This window comes from Camellia sinensis, unplaced genomic scaffold (assembly GCF_055761805.1).
Source record: "Camellia sinensis isolate YWXY unplaced genomic scaffold, ASM5576180v1 Unanchor2, whole genome shotgun sequence".
NCBI lineage: Eukaryota > Viridiplantae > Streptophyta > Magnoliopsida > Ericales > Theaceae > Camellia > Camellia sinensis.
In genome coordinates this window covers 22,479,474-22,502,083 of record NW_028129079.1, presented here as the reverse complement: position 1 = coordinate 22,502,083, position 22,610 = coordinate 22,479,474, and the positions used below count along the sequence as shown (strand labels likewise).

Sequence of the window (22,610 nt, the reverse complement as noted above, 5' to 3'; positions counted from 1 at the left end):
TTCCAACAGATATAGCATTAGGTGAATCAAACTAAGCCTGTTTGGATTGTTTGATTTGGAATAGTTTGGATCATAAAATGACAAAAAATAGTACAACTCTTTCAAGAAAAACTCCTTGCATATTATGTCAGAAAAAGAACAAATCTAGACTGCAGCCTTCTGATCAAGTGTTTTTACGTGAGTGTCACTATCCCATTCAACCAACTACATACAACATCCTGCGATCTAGAATTATGCTCAAGTGTTTTTACATAGGTGTCACTATCCATTCAACCAACTAACTGCATACAACATCCCACGGTCTAGAATCACAGGACATTTAACTGTGACGCCTTGCCAAATGACAAACAGTTGGGATCTGCATACAGGCCGATAACATCCATGTTTTATTACCTGCTTTCTTGTTAAATTTCACCTTTGTGTGCATTATAAATAAGCACATGTATACATGAAAGCAATACCAAAACACCCATTTCTACAATCCCTCAAATATGGCTAAAGATGGGAATCAAAGAAACATTGTAATGTTCCCATTCATGGCTCAAGGCCATCTCATCCCTTTCTTGGCACTTGCAAGACAACTCGTGCAAAGGAAGGGTTACACCATCACCATTGTCAATACCCCTTTAAACATCCAAAAACTCAAATCCTTGCTCCCTCCAGAAATGGACATACGCCTTGCTGAAATTTCCTTCTGTGGCATTGACTATGATCATCCACCCGACTCAGAAAACACCGATGCATTGTTATATACTGATCTCATTGGCCTCTTTAAGGCCTCGGAAACTCTTCAATCACCCTTCAAGAGCCTCATCATGGAGATTACAGAACACGATGGTCATGCACCGGTGTGTATCATCTCTGATATGTTCTTGGGATGGACAGTTCAAGTTGCTCGTGAGCTTGGAATCTTTCATTCCATGTTCATAGCTGGGAATGGTTACAGCATGGGGATTTATTTTTCCATTTCCATGAACCCGTCTCTGTGGCAGACTGATGATGAGGAATTCTCACTGGCTGACTTCCCTGAAGCAGGAAAGATTAAGCAAGCACGAGTCTCTGTTGACCTGAAATTTGTCGATGGTGCTGATATTATCTTTTCACTTTGGTTGCAACAGTTCTCCTTTTGCTTATGCTCTGACGTGATCTTATTGAATACCATGGAGAGGATAGGCCAAAATGGAGTGAAATATTTCAGCAGAAAAATTGGTGGAAAGCCAGTATGGACAACTGGACCATTAATAAATTCCAAGTGCAAACAAAGAGGAACACTGGCTGAGAAAATTGCTTTCAATGGTTTTAGCTACTCTCAATGGCTAGGTCTCCATCCGCCAGCCTCAGTTCTCTACGTTTCGTTTGGATCACAAAACACAATCTCACTTCCACAAATGAACCAACTAGCAATGGGCTTAGAGGCAAGCGGCAAGCCATTCATCTGGGTTGCAAGGCCACCTCTAGAGTTCAGTGTGACAGAAGAGTTTAATGCTGATTGGTTACCAGATGGATTTGAAGAACGAATCAGGGCAGAGAATCAAGGGATGTTGTTACACAAATGGCCTCCACAGCAGGAGATCCTATCTCACAAATCCACAGGAGCTTTCCTCAGTCACTGTGGTTGGAACTCCATAATTGCGAGCTTGAGCCAGGGTGTTCCAATTATTGGGTGGCCACTGGCCGGAGAGCAGCTGTTCCCAAATGTTGGAAGAGGAAGTAGGTGTGTGTATTGAGGTAGTAAATGGAAGCAGGCCTTATGTTGTAAAACATGAGCATACTACACAGGTGATCAACACTGTGATGGACGAAACTGAAAAGGGCGAGGAGATGAGAAGAAAAGCCAGTGAAATTAGAAAGAAGATGAAAGATGCGATTACAGATGGAGGCGAAGGGTTTAAGGGATCATCTATCAAGGCCTTGGATGAGTTTGTCAGCATGGTGATCTCCACAACCAAAATCTATGTTCCCTCGATGGAAGTCGATAGCATAGTCCACCCACTCAATGATTGAAGGAAAAACTACAGAATCACAATATCATATATGTATCTATATTATATAAAGTACACAGTTTTTTGTAGCTATGTCACGGTTTTTTTGTATGCAAAAGTTGAGATTATAAATAATTTCTTAAATCCCAAGCCTCAAACTTAAGAAACCGCCGCCCCCCCCCCCCCCAAAGACACACACACACACGTGCCCGCACTTCTAGTATATATAATAACCGTTAAGTTTTACCACCTCGGAAAACATGCAGCAAAAGTAAGCTAGATATATTTGTATTTCAGTCCAAAAAATTAAATAAAATAAAATAATTAACACCTCAACCTTGAATTATGAGACATCCCAACAAATGGTTCCAATATGGTCTAACATCTCTTTGGATATTAAAAATTCAACAGAAACGTCCAACAGCATGAAGCCACAGATAAAACACACACCAAGACAATTGACAAGAGAAAAGCCATGAAAGAACGAAAGATTTAGTAAAAAGCCACTTTTTGCTTTTTAACTTATTTTGAATCACATCACCTCTTTACTTTTTTATATATTTTTTCAAAAAAAAAATCAAAAAAACCAAAAAGTCAACTTTTAACCAACTTCTCAAAACAACCCTTAATAAATTATAAGCAGGTACCAGAAAACAAAACAAAACAAAAAACTACAAAGAGTTTTTTTTTTTTTTACTTTTTTGCTATATTATGTACAAGTTACTTAAGCACCTTATAAAACAAGAGGTTGATGCAACATCAATCAATGGAAGCAGTGTCTTTAGCACTGGAGATATCACTGCCATCATCCTAACGTTAAATATCATGAAAAGCTCGAGCAATTCTGGTCCTGGAAAAGAGTTCTCTGTTGTGCTCTGGACTTGTCCTCTGCCTTTGAAGTGAAAACAATTGCAAAATCATTTCCTGAGGTGTGTACATCCATCCAGCCCCTTGAATTAGGTCTCAGCTGGAAACGGAAACTGCAAAATCACAAGTATCATCATTATCATCCATCGTTGAAATCATCACCATCATCATAACCTTCATCATCATTGTTTTCATCATTGGAATCATCACAATTGAGGCCATCAGAAGAATCGTTACAACCACCACCATCATCATCATCATCACTAGAATCATCATCACTGGAATCATCATCATCATCATCATTGGAATCATCATCATCATCATCACCACCACCACCACTATCGCCACTAACATCATTATCATCACAATCGTCATCATCATAGTAATAGCCATCATCGTCGTCATCATCAACATAACCAAATGGAAAGAAAGGCGTCATAACCTTAATCAAAAAGAAACAGCACAGAAAATTAGAACTTCTTCTGCAGCCTAAGTAGCTTGTAGCAAGGATATCATGCTCTATGTATACCCATAAACAAAACTGCAATTCTAGGCAAGATAGCACCCAGGGGAAGGTGGCCAACGTCTACGAACATAAATTCAAAATAAACACTCCAATAACAGGGAGATAATCCTTCTCGCAAAGAACAAATAACGAAAACTGAAATCTTACTTGTGAATTGTGATTGTGTACCATCGACATTATCATGCTTAATAAATAAATAAAACACCCAATTACTACCCATTAATGAATGTTTGGGAGAGGTTAGATTGGATACATACCTAACCTATGGCATAAATGCACGAAGTGACTGTCCTCAAACTTGAACCCATAACTTCAAAGTTAGTAGGCCAAAATCTTAGTTCTCATATTTGATAAATAATAAGGAAGATGGTTTTTTCAGTCACCTAGATAGTACTTGAGACCCACAAGACCATTTTTATGAGGACTAAGATTTGAGAACAACTCAACATGCAGTACAAGTACCTAAAAATTTATAAAAGGCAAAAACAAACTTCTGACAGACGATCGTAAATTAGAACATTAAAGCAACCACCACCAAGTTGGTGGCCATGATAAAATTCAAGGGAACCAGGCACAAGACAGACGCTTAGCCCAATACCCCAAAAAGTACAGACCACATTGTAGAGACTCTCAGCACACCTGGACAAGATGGTATACATATACTGTCCTTTCCAACTTCAGATCCCCAATTTCACCCATACACGACCATGACATGATACACATCAACCTCAGGCAAGAAATTGAGACAATACCCAAAATTATTAAAATGTTTCAAATATCTGCTTTAATATAACGAAACATACCTTCACAATGTTAGTAGGCAGAGTAGCTCTATCAGGGGCTTTCGGAGTCCATATTTTTATGTCGTTCTCGATCCCACTGCTAGCAAGAACAGCAGTATGAGGATGAGACTCAACGCAGTTTACAACTTGCTTATCCGCTTCCATAACACGAATAAGCTCCCCACCCTTCTTCTTCCAGATGAAAATCCGGCCACAGTCTGATCCACTCACAACATACTCACATTTGGGCCCAAAGAAGTTGACGCCCTTCACTGTCTTAAGGTTCCTATGGCCCTTGTAGACTTGGGGACCAACTTTAACATCAGCATCCGTATCTGAAGGAGATGCTGCTGACTGATGATCTGGTCGTATTACACCCGTATCACTGCCCATTGGCACTGGAGAGGCTGGAGCTGGATCAGTCCCCAATCCCATATCTCTTGTAAAAAGATAAATATGCTCGTCATTGTAAGAGACAAGAAGCTCACTCTGATCAGAAAATGCCAAGCCCGTGATTCCCACATTCTCATCAGTAATCAAATGTTGAGGGCAAAAGTATTCTGTAGGCTGACCAAAATCAGATGACCCATTCAGCTCATATTTGCGAATATCATAAAGTCGAGTGTACGCATCAGACCCTGCAACTGCAAACAGATTAGGAGTCCTTGGATCTATTGCAATTGCATTTAGAAATGGCATGTAACTGCGGTCAGGTAGTGACTGGCAAGTAAAAAGTTGTGTAGCAGCTTCAGTTCTCAGATCAAACTGTCAGAATAAACAACAGCATTAAACCGTTTTGAGTATAAAATTTGCACAAGCAGGGAAATCAAAAAATGAAAATTCAATTAAAACAATAGGCATAAAAATGATCCATTTTTTAAGAAATTTCTAAATAGGATACTCATAAAATGAGATCCCACCTACACAGTTCATCTAACTTGTTCTTCTGCAATGAAAATTTGTTAAGTTTGTGCAGAAGTACCTAGATTTTCTAATTGAAACAAAAAAAAAAAAACAAAGACTAGAAAGTAAAATGAAAATTTAGTGAGATGCATCATTGGCTTACCCGCTGAACTAGTCCATCCTCGCCGCAGGTATAAAAAATATGAGGGCTTCCAAGTTCAACAGCTAACTTATGAGCTCGACCATGATGCTTCCCCAGCAATGTAGTCTCCACTTGTCCACGTTGAATCTGAGCATGTCTTACCTATAATCAAGCAATGCATTTTTTAAATAAATGCTTATTATTTCTTTAGTTCACGAAATACAGCCCCTATCATAAATTCTGTTAGAATTTACCTACATCTACCACCACCTACTACCACACCTACTACACCTACCACCAATTTACCCTCACCTACTCCTCACCTACTACCCAAACCCTCTCCTATATAATGAGCTACTCTGCTTTGTAATATAATACATCAATGTATAACATCAATCAGATATCAATCAATAATACATATATTTTTACATGGTATCAGAGCAAGGTTAAGAACCTGATCATTCTGCTTCACCGGCGGGCGGCAGCCTCGCCTTGGCCGCCCGCCGGACCTCAACCTATTCTGCTTATTTTTCTACACATACCTTCTTCCATAATTAAGCTCTTCTCTGCCTTTACAACGGCTGCCAACGAAGACCAAGCTTTCCCAGTCCCCAGTGGACCGAAGAGGAGATACCCTCGCTTCCACGCCATTGCTCGCCTCTGTTGTTGGTGAAGATCTTCCTCTGCCAAGACTTCACCCCAATCGCTTTCCCTTCTTCCATTACGTGATTCAAGTAAGTCCCGTTGACGATTTCTCTGTGCCGCCGATGGCTCCTGAGCTTGTAATACAACTTCTCGTCGTTGTCTCCGTAGAAAGAGATTACAACGTTGACCGTTTCGTTCACCTTGGTATCGTAGTCCCCCTCTCTCACCTTTGAACTGAACTCCTTTGTGCCAAACTTGAAACAACATTTGCCGCAGACTGTGCCGCCGATGCAGCAACCATAGATAGCCTACCAAATTCCTGAGAAACGGCACAAAGTACATCGCCTTGAGAATTATTTCTGGGCATTGGGGCCGGACTCGATCCGAAACCAACATACTTCCCACCTTGCGATGGATGTAAACCTTCAGGCTTCGATTCATTCTCCGCAATCTTACTAGCGAAAAAAAACTTATCATTCTCTGCGATGGATGTAAAACTTACTTGGTGCTCTATTTTTATTTATTATTGTATATTCATCATCACCATGCTTATCATTTCATCACCCTCTCCATATTTTTTTTATTATTCGTTTCCCTTACTTTTCACAAAAAAAAAAACAAAAAACAAAAAACAAAAAACAAAAACAAAAAAAAAAAACAAAAAAAAAAAAAACAAAACCAAACAATTTACAAATTTGCACAACGCCCATATTTTATTCATCTCCGGGATCACCCCGATCACCATTTTACACAAAAAAAAAAAAAAAAAACAAACAAACAAACAAACAAACATCACCCACAAACACCCACCCCCGGCGGGATTTTTTCCTTTTCCCTTCTCTACTCTACTGCAGGTCTCTTCTTTTTGCCTCCGTCCTGGGCAGTCCTTGACGGTGTTGCCTCCGTATTTCCCACTCCACTGGGCACGATCACTACTCCCTGCTCCTCCACTGCAGCATATGGCGGACCTCCAAAACGGAACATCACGGTGGCCTTCCGCTTCAGTTCCTTATTTTCCGCCTTTAGCACACTTATCTCTGCTCGCGCATCCTTATACATGCGTTGGAGCAGAGCCAGCTGGGAGTTTAAATGTTGCACCTCATTTGTCCTACTTTGCAGCCGGTTCGACAAATTTGTGACCGCCGTCATGCTTTCCACACATGCCTTCAGAGTATACTGATTGGCCTCCACATCCGACTGCACTGCCATTCTTTGCTCCACCGACCGCATCGGAAAGTTCAACGGAGCACACTCCGGGGCGCTTGGTTGAGGTTCCAGTGCCACCGCACCAGTTCTCTCTCTTGTTGACTCGTTGAGGTCGGGAAAGAGGGTGAGCAGTCCACGGGAAGACGAAGACGAAGCCATTTTCTGGGCAACAGAGTGTTATACAGAATCTCTCTCAAAAATCTCTCTCAGAATATCTCTCACAGGTGTTTTTGCCTCAGCCTCAGCCTCTGTCTTATAGCCGAGGCAGCCACGCGCATCGCGCGCCTCTTGACGCCCGACAAACTGGCACGCCTTTTGATGGCACGCCTTTTTATGGATTGGGCACGCCTTTTGATGGCACACCTTTTTGAAAGATTGGGCACACCTTTTGAGGGTGCGACTTTTTAAGGGTCCGACAAGACTCTGTAAACTATCCCGACATTGATTCCGGTTAGTTTCTACAAGGGTCCAACAAGACTCCGTAAACTGTCACAACAACTGTCACAGCATTGTCTGCTACAACGGTCCGACATGACCCCATAAACTGTCTTCTACATCGGTCTGGCACCACCATACAGTGTCCTCTACAATGTTATGACACCACCATCCAGTGTCCTCTACCACGTTATGACACCACCATACAGTGCCATCACCAACGGTCTGACACGACCATACAGTGTCTCCTATCTTTTTTTATTTTTATGTATTTTCTTGTTTTACTCCTCTCTCCAAACTCAAGTTGGTTAGTTTCTATCCTCCTTGAGTTTGCGGGGGGCTGTTAGAATTTACCTACATCTACCACCACCTACTACCACACCTACTACACCTACCACCAATTTACCCTCACCTACTCCTCACCTACTACCCAAACCCTCTCCTATATAATGAGCTACTCTGCTTTGTAATATAATACATCAATGTATAACATCAATCAGATATCAATCAATAATACATATATTTTTACACACCTACCACCAATTTACCCTCACCTACTACCCAAACCCTCTCCTATATAATGAGCTACTCTGCTTTGTAATATAATACATCAATGTATAACATCAATCAGATATCAATCAATAATACATATATTTTTACAAATTCTTAAAGCACTATAAATCAAAGTGAAGTTTCCTTGAACAGGAAGGATAATTGAGCCAATACAGTAGTTTTGTGACCAAATATGCATTCATAATGACTATGATCCACTTCAAAACATAACATCTCCAAGTGTATGCTTGTGAGGGTGAAGAACCCCCTCTGCTTTTTTGTCATTTTTAGGATATTTGAACAACCTATGCACTTGGTGATTCACATCACTACATGCTTTTACACCTTGGAAATCTTCCATGTAGATTCTATTACCAGGTAGAAGCCAACTGTGAGTTGTTTTTGGTGCTGTCCAAAAATTAGCAATTTTAGGAAAATGAATTACCTGCCCATCAGCAGCACAGGTAACAAGGCTTTGGCTCTCTGTGTAAGGCATGAACTTTGCTTGGAAAACATTGTCATTATGACCAGAATGAAATGAGAGCTTAACACGCCCAGTTTGCCAATCCCATAATATGACTCTCATGTCATCAGAGCCCGACACAAGAATGTCACCATCTGCACTGAAGCTAACTGTGTTAACACAACCTCTGTGTTTTTCCAGCTTTCTGAAGATATCAAGTCGGAGCACAAGATCCTGTAACAAAATAATAATAATAATAAAGCCTTGCAGAGCATCAAGATCCTTATACTGTTGAAAATATATATATAATACAAACCCCACTCCCCCCCCCCCCCCCCAAAAAAAAAAAAAAACGCAGTCCATGTTCACCAATTACCACAAACCAACCAATATTAGACCAAAGAACATTGTCTTTTTTTAAGAGATTTAATTAGGAAAGGACCAAAACATAAAAATCCTTCCAGCTCCCTAAATAGACAATTGAGCAATGATGTCTTCAGGGGTATGATTCGCCTTTGTTTCAACATAAATGTGAATTTAGCGATCCAAGTGATCTAAAATTTTTTTCCTATTCACCACCTTAGGAGGAAAAAAATAAAATTAATGAGCTATAATCTAGGGAAAGCAGAGTTTTGGCAGGAAAAAAAATGGTGTCATAACATAAAAATTGCTCTAGAGCGAGTGTTTTGACAACTTGTAGTGACTTTTTGGCAATTTTAACTTATCGACAAATGAGGCCTAAGTGTCTGACTTTCAAACATTGTGAGTAGAGCGGAGGCACATGAGGCCCAGGGGGTTCACGTGCCCCCCCTCAACATTTTTGAGATTATGCTTTTGCCTCTTGCAAAAAAAAATTATTTCAATTTAAACCTTTCAATTAATGTTGGGAAGTTTTTAAATCACTACTTTTTTTACCTTTTTTAAAAACTATATATATATATATATATATATATGTTTACGTTGTCACTTTAAATGTTTAATTATGTTCAAAATTTCTTATAAATTTTATATTAGAAAAATGTTATATGTCACTAATTTTCTATCACCTCTTATATGAATACTAATAACGTGACAACCCCGACCTCCGGACTATTATATTATATAATTCTAATAAGTTTAATTACATGATTGTGTGCTTAGTTGTGTAATTACATACTTAATTTTGTATCTATCTGTTGTTACATGAAATACCTGTTCAATTGATAACTTAGAGACAGAAATTGAGAGCCTAGACGGCTTCAGAAACTGAAATTGACTAGTGTAATAGATTAATTAGAATATTTAGAACCTTATGGCAACCTCAATTGAAAATTGATTTGGATCAAAATAATTAAAATAAACTGATTGAATTAGTTAGAATTAAGCCTAGCTAATTAACCTTAATCACACTTGATTAGTCTAAATTAATTATGTCCTATATAAGGCTCTAATTAGGCCTTGAACTCATAGATATACACTCTTGGCTGAGATTTTGAGAGAAGGAAGAAGAGACTCAACATTTTAGAGAGAGAAAAAGGAGATTTGAAGAGGATTGCTAGACCAACACTTGAATTCACACATTAGGAATGAGATTCATCCTAAATTCATGAACTCGAGTCATGTAGAAACTAAGAGCAAGGAATTATAGGACCATTTTCTTGAATTTGAGTAGGTTGAGCATGAATTACCATGAATATGATGAAATTGAGTTGAATTATGCACATCTATGCTTAATCCTTCATTTTTGAGTTAAGATTTCTTGAAATTCATACGTGCATGAAGCTTAGGAGGCATGAGCTTGAAGATCATCCATAGATTCATGCATTTCATATCACTTAGTGATGTTTTAACATGAAGAAGGCTCAATTCATTACATGCATGGTTTTAACTTGCTTGTATAAGCTCAAATTTGGACAATTGGAGCATGATTTTGAATAAATGGTTTCAAATTGGAAGCATTTTCATGTTATATAACGATTTTTCAAGTTTTTGTACCAAAAATACAAGTTTTGAGGCTTTGAATATCAACCTTGAAGCTCAAACACAGTTTCGAAAATTTCATAATTCGGGTTGTCTGCTCGAGCGAGGAACGAGCATGACAATCGAGCTCTCAAAAGTTTTATAAAATTTTGCAGATCGCTCGAGCGACCAAAGTAGCGCTCGAGCGAGGACCCTTTTTACTCAGTCTTCCGCTCGAGCGACCGTCGAGTGAGAATTTCATACAACCAGTACTTTTGCCAAGTTTGCAGACCGCTCGAGCGACAGAAGTTGCGCTTGAGTGACCACCTTTATTTTTGAACCCCCACTCGAGCGAAGGAAGTTACGCGCGAGCAGAGACCCTGTTTTCAGCAAATTTTGACTAACTCTTTTAAGTGCATATTTGCATCTTCATGCCACTCCTAGTGTTCTTAGGCACCATTTGGACTCATATAATCATAGAATGAGTTAGAAATACATAAAGAGAATTGAATTAAAATGAAATGAAGTTTCAATTGTGCTTTGTTATGTGTTTTGTTAGGCGGACGTTCGAGGCTTAGTGACAACACAAACCACTGTGAGTAATAACTTTATAAAGATAAGTCCAGATTATCTTTACTTTAGAAAATGTTATTGCTATCGAAATGGATATGTGATTGATTGAATGAAATATTGAAATGATTTGATAATTGATAGCATATCCTATTGAAAATGTTGTTTTCTTATAATGAATGAAGTTCTATTTTGAAATGGTTTTGTAGCATCCACTGAATGTAGGCCCTTGCCTGGGATAACAATACTATGGCTAGGCCCTTGCCTTGGGGTAACAATACTATGGCTAGGCCCTTGCCTTGGGGTAACAATACTATGGCTAGGCCCTTACCTGGAGGTAACAATATCACGGCTAGGCCCTTGCCTAAGGGTAACAATACCATGGCTTTTGGATTGATTGACATATGGTCCGTTATCACTAGTATGTTGTCATATAATGGATGTACCACATAAATCGATATTGAAAGATTTTGATGATGAAATGAAATTTGGTTTGACAATATTATTGAGCTTCATTCATATAACATCTTTATTCTGTTATTACTCATTGGGCTCCTCACTATTTATTTATATATATGTGGGTGGGCAAGCTGAACATCAGAGTTAGGGAAGCCTCGAGTCTACCCACAGGTCAACCTTTTGAGGAGCTTCCAAGTGAAGTAACCAAGCTCGGGTGGAGCCATGCTAGTCGAACCCCTTTTTGTGTGTTTAAGTGATTTTTATATTTGTATATATAGTTGAGGTTGTATTTTTGTAAGACATGAATTTTGTACGATTGCGATGAATGTACTTTTGGAACAAAACTTTGCTTTTTATATTAGTTCCCTACATATACGCACAGCCCAATGTATAGTTTCTATGTCATTTTAACTTCCGCTAAGCCCCGTACTTTATATTAAGAGATTCATTTGTATGGAGGCTGTAGGTGATCTATGATTGTTGGCCGGTCATGACGCTAAACCTATAGGGGCGGGTTTGGGTCCTGACAGAGTGATATCAGAGCACGAGTTATATCACACTCACTTGTCCATTGAGCTATAGAGAGTCTAGAAGAGACTTCAGGATTGCATTCATATGTATTTAAATACTAGAGTGGGACAAATTGTATAATCATATGTTTTGAATTTGTATATGTAGATATACTTTATTTGTTGTGTTTGTTGTAATACAAGTTTTATATAGAAAATGGTGAGGACAAGGGGTGATGAACTAGAGGAGGCAACCTCCTCAAGAATGGACAGAATGGAACGAATGACGCAGGATATGGCTGAAGCCATAAGGCAACAAAAGCAGTGGCAACAAACAACAACAACAACCATCACACCCACCTCCAATACCTGTGCCACCCCCAGCTCTAGGGTGCCAGCCGAAGACTTGTACTATTGCTTTGACAAGAGAATTTAAAAAGATGAAGCCGCCAATGTTTCATGGCAGAATTGAACCATTGAAGGCCGATGCTTGGGTTTTAGGGATTGAGAAATTGTTTGAAGTGTTCCCATGTACCAAAGGTTAGAAGGTATAACTAGCTGCATTCACATTGGAAGATGATGCAAGGCGTTGGTGGATGTTGATTCAAGATGATAATAAGGATGTTACCTGGGCTCGTTTTCTGGAAATTTATTACGAGAAATACTTTCCACATGTGTGCGGGACAGAAAAGTATCTGAGTTTATGGAACTCCAGCAAGGAAACAAATCAGTTGCTGAGTATGAAGCTTAATTTACAGAGTTAGCTCGCTTCGCACCCCACATGGTAGATACGGACTATAAGAAAGCTAGACAGTTTGAGGGAGGTTTGCGTGACCCAATTTTGGATAAAATTAATGTGCTTAAATTGCCGACGTACGTGGATGTACTTGATAGGGCGCTGATAGCGGAGAGAAATGTAGCCAACCGTAAACAGAACTTTGAATGGAAGGGCAGAAAACAGAATTTTAATAAAGGGACTACGTCAACAAATAAGAAATTCAAATCTGGGAGTTCTAGCAATACTGGTTCAAGCCAAGGTGGTGATTCAACGCCAACTTGTACCACATGTGGAAGGAAACATTGGGGTGTTCGCTACCGTGCAACAGGGGCTTTGGGCACATCGCCAAGGATTGTACACAATCACGTCAGGGTGGCAACCGAGGTGCCACAAGCTCGATTGGGTCAGTTCTCACAACAAAACCAGCTGCAACACCATCTATCACAAGAAATGAACAAAGGCAAGAAAGAGTTTTTGCATTGATTCCGGGGAATACTCAAAATACTGAGGTCGCAGTGTCAGGTACAATCTCTATTTGTGGTAAACCTGCTTACACTTTAATTGATTCAAGGTCTATACATTCGTTTGTTTCTATAGTTTTCGCTGAAACTTTGAATAGACCAATGGAAACATTGAACTATATATTATGTGTTGCATCACCTATGGGGGGATCCATACTATGTTCAACTGTATTTGTTGCATGTGAATTATTTCTTGGGAATGCTGTTTTGTATGCTGACTTAATACCTTTAGACATGAGACATTTCGAGGTTGTTTTGGATATGGATTGGCTAGCTAAATACTATGCAACTATTGATTGTGCTTTGAAACGAGTAATATTCCGACCTCCCGGACAAGGTGAATTTTATTTTGAGGGAAAAGGGGTAGTTTCTCCACCATACCTCATATCTGCCATAAAAGCCCGAAAACTAATAAATAAGGGTTGTCAAGGGTATTTGTTTAGTGCGATAACTGAACCAACTATAGACATTACTCTAGAAAATATACCAGTGGTGAGAGATTTTCCTCATGTGTTTCCGGATGAATTACCCGGCCAACTTGATGATAGAGAGATTGAATTTACAATTGATGTAATACCGGGAACTCAACCAATTTCTAAAACTCCTTACCGCATGTCTACCACTGAAATGAAATAATTGAAAACTCAGTTGCAAGAATTGCTTGATAAAGGGTTTATCAGACCAAGTACATCACCATAGGGCGCACCGGTACTTTTTGTGAAGAAGAAAGACGGTACTCTTCGACAATGCATTGATTATCGAGAGCTCAACCAGGTAACAGTGAAAAATAAATATCCCCTGTCGCGTATTGACGACCTATTTGATCAGTTGCAGGGGGCACAGATATTTTCGAAAATTAACTTGAGGTCGGGATATCATCAACTGAAGGTTAAGGCCAAAGATATTGAAAAGACCGCCTTCCGGACCAGGTATGGACATTATGAGTTTTTAGTCATGCCTTTTGGAGTTATGAATGCGCCCACAGCATTTATGGATTTAATGACCAGAATTTTCAAACCTTTCCGAGATGATTTTGTTGTTGTATTCATTGATGACATCTTGATTTATTCCAAAAGTAAGCATGAGCATGAACAATTCTGAGAATGACTCTTCAAACACTTAGAGAAAAACCGTTGTATGGGAAATTCAAAAAGTGTGAATTTTGGCTTGATGAAATTGCATTTTTGGGGCATATTATTAATAAGGATGATATATCTTGGACCCTCATAAAATTGAAGCAATCATTAATTGGCCTACCCCGACTAATGTATCAGAAGTTCGTAGTTTTATGGGATTGGCAGGTTATTATCGGAGATTTGTTAGAGACTTTTCAAAAATTGCTATGCCATTGACTCAGTTGACTCGGAAAGAGGAACCATTTGAGTGGACAAATCAGAGAGAAACAGCCTTTCAAGAGTTGAAGACAAGACTGACTACAGCTCCAATTCTCACTATTCCCTCAAGTACCGAAGGTTTTATGATCTTTCGCGATGCATCTTATAAGGGCTTGGGTTGTGTTTTAATGTAGAATGGCAAGGTGATTGCATATGCCTCTCGACAGTTGAGACCACACGAGAAGAACTACCCTACACATGACTTGGAACTTGTTGCAGTTGTGTTTGCATAAAAGATATGGCGTCACTATTTGTATGGGACCAAATGTGAAGTATAGACAGATCATACGAGCTTGAAATACTTCTTCACACAGAAAGAGTTGAACATGCGTCAAAGACGATGGCTTGAACTAATCAAAGACCATGACTTGCAAATTCACTATCATCTAGGTAAAGCCAATACTGTAGCAGATGCACTTAGTAGAAAGAATGTGGGGAATTTTGCCTGTTTACTCATAGATCAGAGAGAACTGCTACTGGAGTTTGAAAAACTTGAAATTGAAGTGGTTCCTTATGAACAAGATAGCTTGATAACCGCGATGTCTGCCCAACCTGCCATTATCGAGGAAATTAAACAAAAGCAAATGAATGATGAGTTCTTGAAGATTTGTGATGAACTTGACACCAAACCTAAACCACGGTTTGTAATTGAAGATTCCATGTTAAAATTTCAAGGGAGATTGTGTGTTCCAAATGATGTGGATTTGAAAAGAAAAATTTTGGAGGAAGCCCACAAGTCAGCGTTTGCTATGCACCCAGGAAACACTAAAATGTACCAAGATTTGAAGTTAGTATATTGGTGGCTCAACATGAAAGGAGAGATTGCCGACTTCAACTCTAAATGCTTACAAAGCCAACAAGTAAAAACGGAGCATCAAAAACCAACAGGTTTGCTTCAGTCTTTTCCTATTCCGAAATGGAAATGGGAGCATATCACCATGGATTTTGTTGTTGGTCTGCCTCGAACGCCTAGAGGTAAGGATTCTATTTGGGTTGTAGTTGATAGACTGACTAAATCTGCTCATTTTCTTGCCGTAAAGACTTCTTTTACTGCATATAGACTTGCTACTAGCTACATTGACGAAATTATTCGACTGCATGGGGTTCCAGTGTCTACTGTATCGGATAGGGATCCTAAATTTGTTTCTAGATTTTGGCATAGTTTGCAGGAGGCAATGGGAACAGAATTGAGATTCAGTATAGCATTTAATCCACAAACCGATGGGCAAACTGAGAGGACCATTCAGACCTTAGAAGACATGCTTCGTATGTGTGTTTTGGATTTTCAAGGCAGCTGGGAAACTTATTTACCATTGGCTGAGTTTGCTTATAACAATAGTTTCCATACTAGCATCGGTATGGCACCATATGAGGCACTATATGGTAGAAAATGTAGATCCCCAGTTTGTTGGACAGAGGTTGGTGATAGGGCTATTTATGGGGTTGAACTTGTGCAAGAGACGATTAAGAAGATCAAAATCATTCAGCAAAGGCTCAAAATTGCACAAAGTCCACAGAAAAACTATGCAGATCAACGAAGAAGAGACTTAGAGTATGAAGTAGGGGATCATGTGTTTATTAAAGTAACACCGATGAAGGGGCAGATGAAATTTGGCAAAAAGGAAAAATTGACTCCTCGCTATATTGGACCGTTTCAGATCCTTGAAAGGTTGGGTCCTGTAGCTTATCATATTGCTTTGCCACCGCGAATGGAACAAGTGCTTAATGTCTTCCATATATCCATGCTTCGTGGGTATCTTAGAGACCCGTTCCATGTGATTGATCACCACCGGATTGCTCTAGACGAGAATATGATGAATGGCCCGTGCAAATTGTTGATCGGCAAGTGAAACAATTGAGAAGCAAAACTATCCCTATGGTAAAAGTCGAGTGGAAAGAACACTATGGGACGGAGGCCACTTGGGAGAAAGAGGAAGAGATGCGGCAACGCTATCCGCATTTATTTTCATCTGAAGGTAACTTAAGTTTGGAAGACCAAACTTTCTAAGGGGGAGAGACTGTGACGACCCCGACCTCCGGACTATTATATTATATTATTCTAATAAGTTTAATTGCATGATTATGTGCTTAGTTGTGTAATTACATGCTTAATTTTGTATCTATCTGTTATTACATGAAATATTTGTTCAATTGATAACTTAAGAGACAGAAATTGAGAGCCTAGACGGCTTCAGAAACTGAAATTAACTAGCGTAATAGATTAATTAGAATATTTAGAACCTTATGGCAACCTCAATTGAAAATTGATTTGGATCAAAATAATTAGAAAAAACTGATTGAATTAGTTAGAATTAAGCCTAGCTAATTAACCTTAATCACACTTGATTAGGCTAACTTAATTATGTCCTATATAAGGCTCTAATTAGGCCTTGAACTCATAGATATACACTCGTGGCTGAGATTTTGAGAGAAGGAAGAAGAGACTCAACATTTTAGAGAGAGAAAAAGGAGATTTGAAGAGGATTGCTAGACCAACACTTGAATTCACACATTAGAAACTAAGAGCAAGGAATTATAGGATCATTTGCTTGAATTTGAGTAGGTCGAGCATGAATTACCATGAATACAATGAAATTGAGTTGAATTATGCATATCCATGCTTAATCCTTCATGTTTGAGTTAAGATTTCTTGAAATTCATACATGCATGAAGCTTAGGAGGCATGAGCTTGAAGATCATCCATAGATTCATGCATTTCATATCACTTAGTGATGTTTTAACATGAAGAAGACTCAATTCATTACATGCATGGTTTTAGCTTGCTTGTATAAGCTCAAATTTGGACAATTGGAGCATGATTTTGAATAAACGGCTTCAAATTGGAAGCATTTTCATGTTATATAACGATTTTCCAAGTTTTTGTACCAAAGACACAAGTTTTGAGGCTTTGAATATCAACCTTGAAGCTCAAACACAGTTCTAGAAATTTTAGAATTCGGCTTGTCCGCTCGAGTGAGGAACGAGCATGAAAATCGAGCTCCCAAAAGTTTTATAAAATTTTGCAGATCGCTCGAGCGACCAAAGTGGAGCTCGGGCGAGGACCCTTTTTACTCGGTCTTCCGCTCGAGCGACCGTCGAGTGAGAATTTCATACAACCAGTACTTTTGCCAAGTTTGCAGACCGCTCGAGCGACAGAAGTTGCGCTCGAGCGACCACCTTTGTTTTTGAACCCCCGTTTGAGCGAAGGAAGTTACGCTCAAGCAGAGACCCTGTTTTCAGCAAATTTTGACTAACTCTTTTAAGTGCACATTTGCATCCTCATGCCACTCCTAGTGTTCTTAGGCACTATTTGGACTCATAATCATAGAATGAGTTAGAAATACATAAAGAGAATTGAATTAAAATGAAATGGAGTTTCAATTGTGCTTTGTTATGTGTTTTGTTAGGCGGACGTTCGAGGCTTAGTGACAACACAAACCACTGTGAGTAATAACTTTATAAAGATAAGTCCAGATTATCTTTACTTTCGCAAATGTTATTGCTATCGAAACGGATATGTGATTGATTGAATGAAATATTGAAATGATTTGATAATTGATAGCATGCCCTATTGAAAATGTTGTTTTCTTATAATGAATGAAGTTCTGTTTTGAAATGGTTTTGTAGCATCCACTGAATGTAAGCCCTTGCCTGGGGTAACAATACCATGGTTAGGCCCTTGCCTTGGGGTAACAGTACTATGGCTAGGCCCTTGCCTAGAGGTAACAATATCATGGCTAGGCCCTTGCCTGGGGGTAACAATACAATGGCTTTTGGATTGATTGACATATGGTCCGTTATCACTGGAATTGTGTCATATAATGGATGTACCACATAAATCGATATTGAAAGATTTTGATGATTAAATGAAATTTGGTTTGACAATATTATTGAGCTTCATTCATATAACCTCTTTATTCTATTATTACTCATTGGGCTCTAGCTCACTATTTATTTATATATATGTGGGTGGGCAAGCTGGACATCAGAGTTAGGAAAGCCTCGAGTCTACCCACAGGTCAACCTTTGAGGAGCTTCCAAGTGAAGTAACCAGGCTCGGGTGGTGCCATGCTAGTCGAATCCCTTTTTGTGTGTTTAAGTGACTTTTATATTTGTATATATAGTTGGGGTTGTATTTTTGTAAGACACGAATTTTGTACGATTGCGATGGATGTACATTTGGAACAAACCTTTGCTTATTATATTAGTTCTCTACATATACGCACAGCTTAATGGATAGTTTCTATGTCATTTTAACTTCCGCTAAGCCCCGTACTTTATATTAAGAGGTTCATTTGTATGGAGGCCGTAGGTAATCTATGATTGCTGACCGGTCATGACACTAAACCTATAGGGGCGAGTTTGGATCCTGACACATAATTAGTTCATTTTTTTATAAATTATTATTACATAATTAATAACAACTAATAATATATTGCCATGTGATTCAGTGATTCAAAACGGTGAAAAAAAACAAATGATATATAGCAGCCCCCATATATTATTTATTCACCCTTTCTTTTATTTCTTTCTCCATCACTCTCTATATCTATTTTTGTGTGCATCTTTATAATTTAATTGGTTAACTTGAGCTTATATTCAAATATAGCTTTTGCATCACACTAATTTTTAGTTTTGCCATCAAATAAAAATTAAGTTAAATTGGATTGTGAATTTTGTTAAGATTTTGTTACAGTAGTGCCCCTTATGAGTTAAAATTTTGGCTCCTCCGCCACTGATTGTGAGAATGAATTAGCAGCATCAACAATCTCAACTATCAATAGGCTTTGCTTGCTAATTGGATATGCATTTAAAAAAATCAAGAACAAATTGAACTGCTAAAGCATCTCAATTTGAAACAAAGACGAATCATGGCATCCCCACATCATAAGCACCACTAGTATTACATTAGGTTATTGCTCATGCATGGACTTTAACACACCATCATCAGTACATAAAGGTCAGTGCACGAAAAAGATCCATCGATACCATCACATTGCAACAGTAATAATAAATGTCACATTGGCCGCTACCGCAATTTCAAACATGTCAGTGATTCTAATTATGTGAAATCAACATATACAAGATTTTTAATAAAAATTAAAAATTAAACATATATATAAGTAAAATTGAGACAGCAATCGGATCAGAATGAATGAGTAGAAAGCTCAAAGTGGATAAATGGATGGAAAAGAAAGAAGGAGGACCTGGGAGGCGGCGAGTCGGAGAGCAAAGTTTCTGGAAGAGAGATGGCCGAGCTCTCGTTGGCAAACATCCACAATCGCAGAGTCAAGGCTGCTTCTCGGCTTCTTTCTCATCTTTCCAGACTATACAACCCTTTTGAGAGAGAGAGAGAGAGAGAGAGAGAGAGAGAGATTGTTGAGAAAGAAAGGAAGGAAAGGGAGGAGAGGAGGGTATAAAAGACAAAGCCGTCTGGTTTTGGCTATAAATCACCTCTCTCTATCTCTCTCGATCGACTCTTCAGATACTTCTTCCTTTTTGGGCCACTGGCCCCGTGTGTGCGACTGCCTTTATTTCGTCTCTCTCTTAGAAAGGAAAGTTTTTATTTAGGTTAAATTATAAATACTGAAGTTTGTTTAAAATATAAGTTATTTATTATAATTTAAAAAATTACAAATACTTTTTTATTAAATTTTTTTATTTAACAAAATTAATTAAATAAAATAAAATTTATAATTGCTCTCTTATATAATAATAAAATTACTTAAATTATTAATTAAATTTTTAACATTATTAATAAACTGTTAATTAACTTAATGATTTATTAATAAAATGGATGATTTGTTATGAAATTAGAAATTTTAAGGGGTGTAATGTAATTTTCAAAACTATAAGAGACAATTCATATTTTAATCAAATCTCAAAAGATATGTTTATAATTTACCATTTTATTTATTATTATTATTATTTAGCGAACTTAATTACAAATCTAGTTATTTTAGATTTATAAAAACAAAAATAAAATGATTATTCTTAATAATTGTAGCAACGTTCTAATCTCAATCATATTTGTCCTTCAACATAAATAATTGTTCGGATCTTTGTTAAGGATAATAATCTGCCTATACGAAGAGTGACACACCTTATCATGCTCTCATTATTTTTAGAAAATCTAGTAATTTTTTATTTTTCATGTCGAGTGAATCAAAATTTGTGAACTTGATGATAACATAAAGAAAAATGCTTGGGAGCACTAATTAGTACTCCCACTAATGAGGTGGCAGTGGGTCCTGCCATTAATGATGTGATGTTTTGGTCTTGGAGTTGTGTTTTTTTTTTTTTTTTACTTTTTTAATGTATTAGTGCTATTAGTGGTGATGTTTTTAGTGGGATGAATCATTGTTGTAACATAAAAACTAGACACGTTTCTTCTCTTTGGAGTTAGGTACCAAAAGAAACATACAACGAAACCAACTAATTACAATCTGATCAACCTTAAAACAAACAAATAATTTATAATCTTGAACTCACACATGTCTTATGCATCTTTTTGGAGTTAGCTAAAAAACTAATTTATTAGCTAAAAATAAACTAACAAAAAGGCCAATACTAAAAAAATTAGTTTGTTTGCATATTTTTTTTCTTTTTATTTATTTATTTATTTCTGTGGGACTTAAGTTGTCTTCTAGTGAGAAACAGATATATGTCAAATGACTTAAAGTTGTTTTTAAAAAAATGAGTCTTTTTAGCCAACAAGCTAGTATTTTAACTAATGCTAGAGGAAGCCAATTACAACTGTCATGGTTGTTTCACCAACATCTTCATTTATAAACTTTCTAGGCAGCTTTTTAAAGATTGAACGCCTCTTCCTCCTCATTCAATTCATAATTAAGAAATTTAAATGGATAATTCTTGAATACAAGTATCATAAAAACATCAAGAAAAGTTAAAACAATTACCATTAACATGCAAGGCTTGATCAGATGGAAGACCAAAATATCTCCTTTACGTAGTTATGATCTATGTAGAAACACCTCCATCCAGTGCTCAATCCATTCCTTTCCATTAAAAATTTTGCTTTGTACTCTTTCCCACATCCATCCACCAAAATGATTGTGGTATCATGCATTGACAAATGCAAATTGCAAAAATTTCTAGAAAGATTTGTCAGAAGAGAAGTTAGCCCAGATTATTGTTTGGCACTCTAAAATTACGTTAAACTCTATCTAAAACACTAAACAAATTTTTCAGTCTTATCAACCACAATCCATGAGTGACATTTGAGGGAAGCGCATACTTAAAGAATTCGCGGGAAGAGAAGTTAGCCCAAATTATTGTTTGGCACTCCAAAATTACATCAAACTCTATCTAAAACACTAAACAAAATTTTTGGGCTTATCAGCCAAAATCCATGAGTGACATTTGAGAGAAGCATATACTAATAAAGTTAGGGAATTTATTTGCAAAATTTTTTAGAACGTCTTCTACACGCTTCGTGACAGAAAACTTGACTTCATCATTGTCATACACATCTTCAATCCTTATTCTCTTCTTTGTATATTTTCAAGTATATCATAGAGATAAGGCAGCATTGTTATAAGATAATCCAAATATCAAGTTTTTTAAAATGAAATGGACAATTCTTGAACACAAACATCATAAAAACATCAAGAAAAATTAAAACAATTACCTTTATAGTTCAAGGCTTGATAAGACCAAAATATCTCCTTTATGTAGTCCATGATCTATGGAGAAACGCCTCCATCCAGCACTCGGTCCATTCCTTTCCATTAAAAAAATTGGCCTTGTACTCTTTCCCACATTCGTCCACCAAAATGACTGGCAAATGCAAATTGTACAAATTTCTAAGAAGAATTTGTTGCAAGAGAAGTTAGCCCAAATTATTCTCTGGCACTCCAAAAGTACATCAAACTCTATCTAAAAAACTAAACAAAATTTTTGGGTTTATCAGCCAAA

The 22,610-nt window shown here is 37.8% G+C and overlaps 1 protein-coding gene and 1 pseudogene across 2 annotated transcripts; one reads left to right on the top strand and one right to left on the bottom strand.

The window, feature by feature from the left end:
• Positions 1–41: 41 nt before the first annotated feature.
• Positions 42–2,075, top strand: LOC114290377 (UDP-glycosyltransferase 92A1 pseudogene; annotated as a pseudogene). Its single transcript, XR_014358396.1, has one exon. The product of XR_014358396.1 is annotated as a UDP-glycosyltransferase 92A1 pseudogene (transcript).
• A 506-nt stretch (positions 2,076–2,581) lies between these two features.
• On the bottom strand, positions 2,582–20,221 carry LOC114290374 (uncharacterized). Its single transcript, XM_028234258.2, has 5 exons — positions 19,880–20,221; positions 8,486–8,737; positions 5,224–5,364; positions 4,179–4,922; positions 2,582–3,291 (listed from the first exon to the last, which is right to left on the bottom strand). The coding sequence occupies exons 1-5, from the start codon at positions 19,988–19,990 to the stop codon at positions 2,989–2,991; spliced, it is 1,551 nt and encodes a 516-aa protein (XP_028090059.2). The 5' UTR covers positions 19,991–20,221; the 3' UTR covers positions 2,582–2,988.
• Between the last annotated feature and the right edge of the window lie 2,389 nt (positions 20,222–22,610).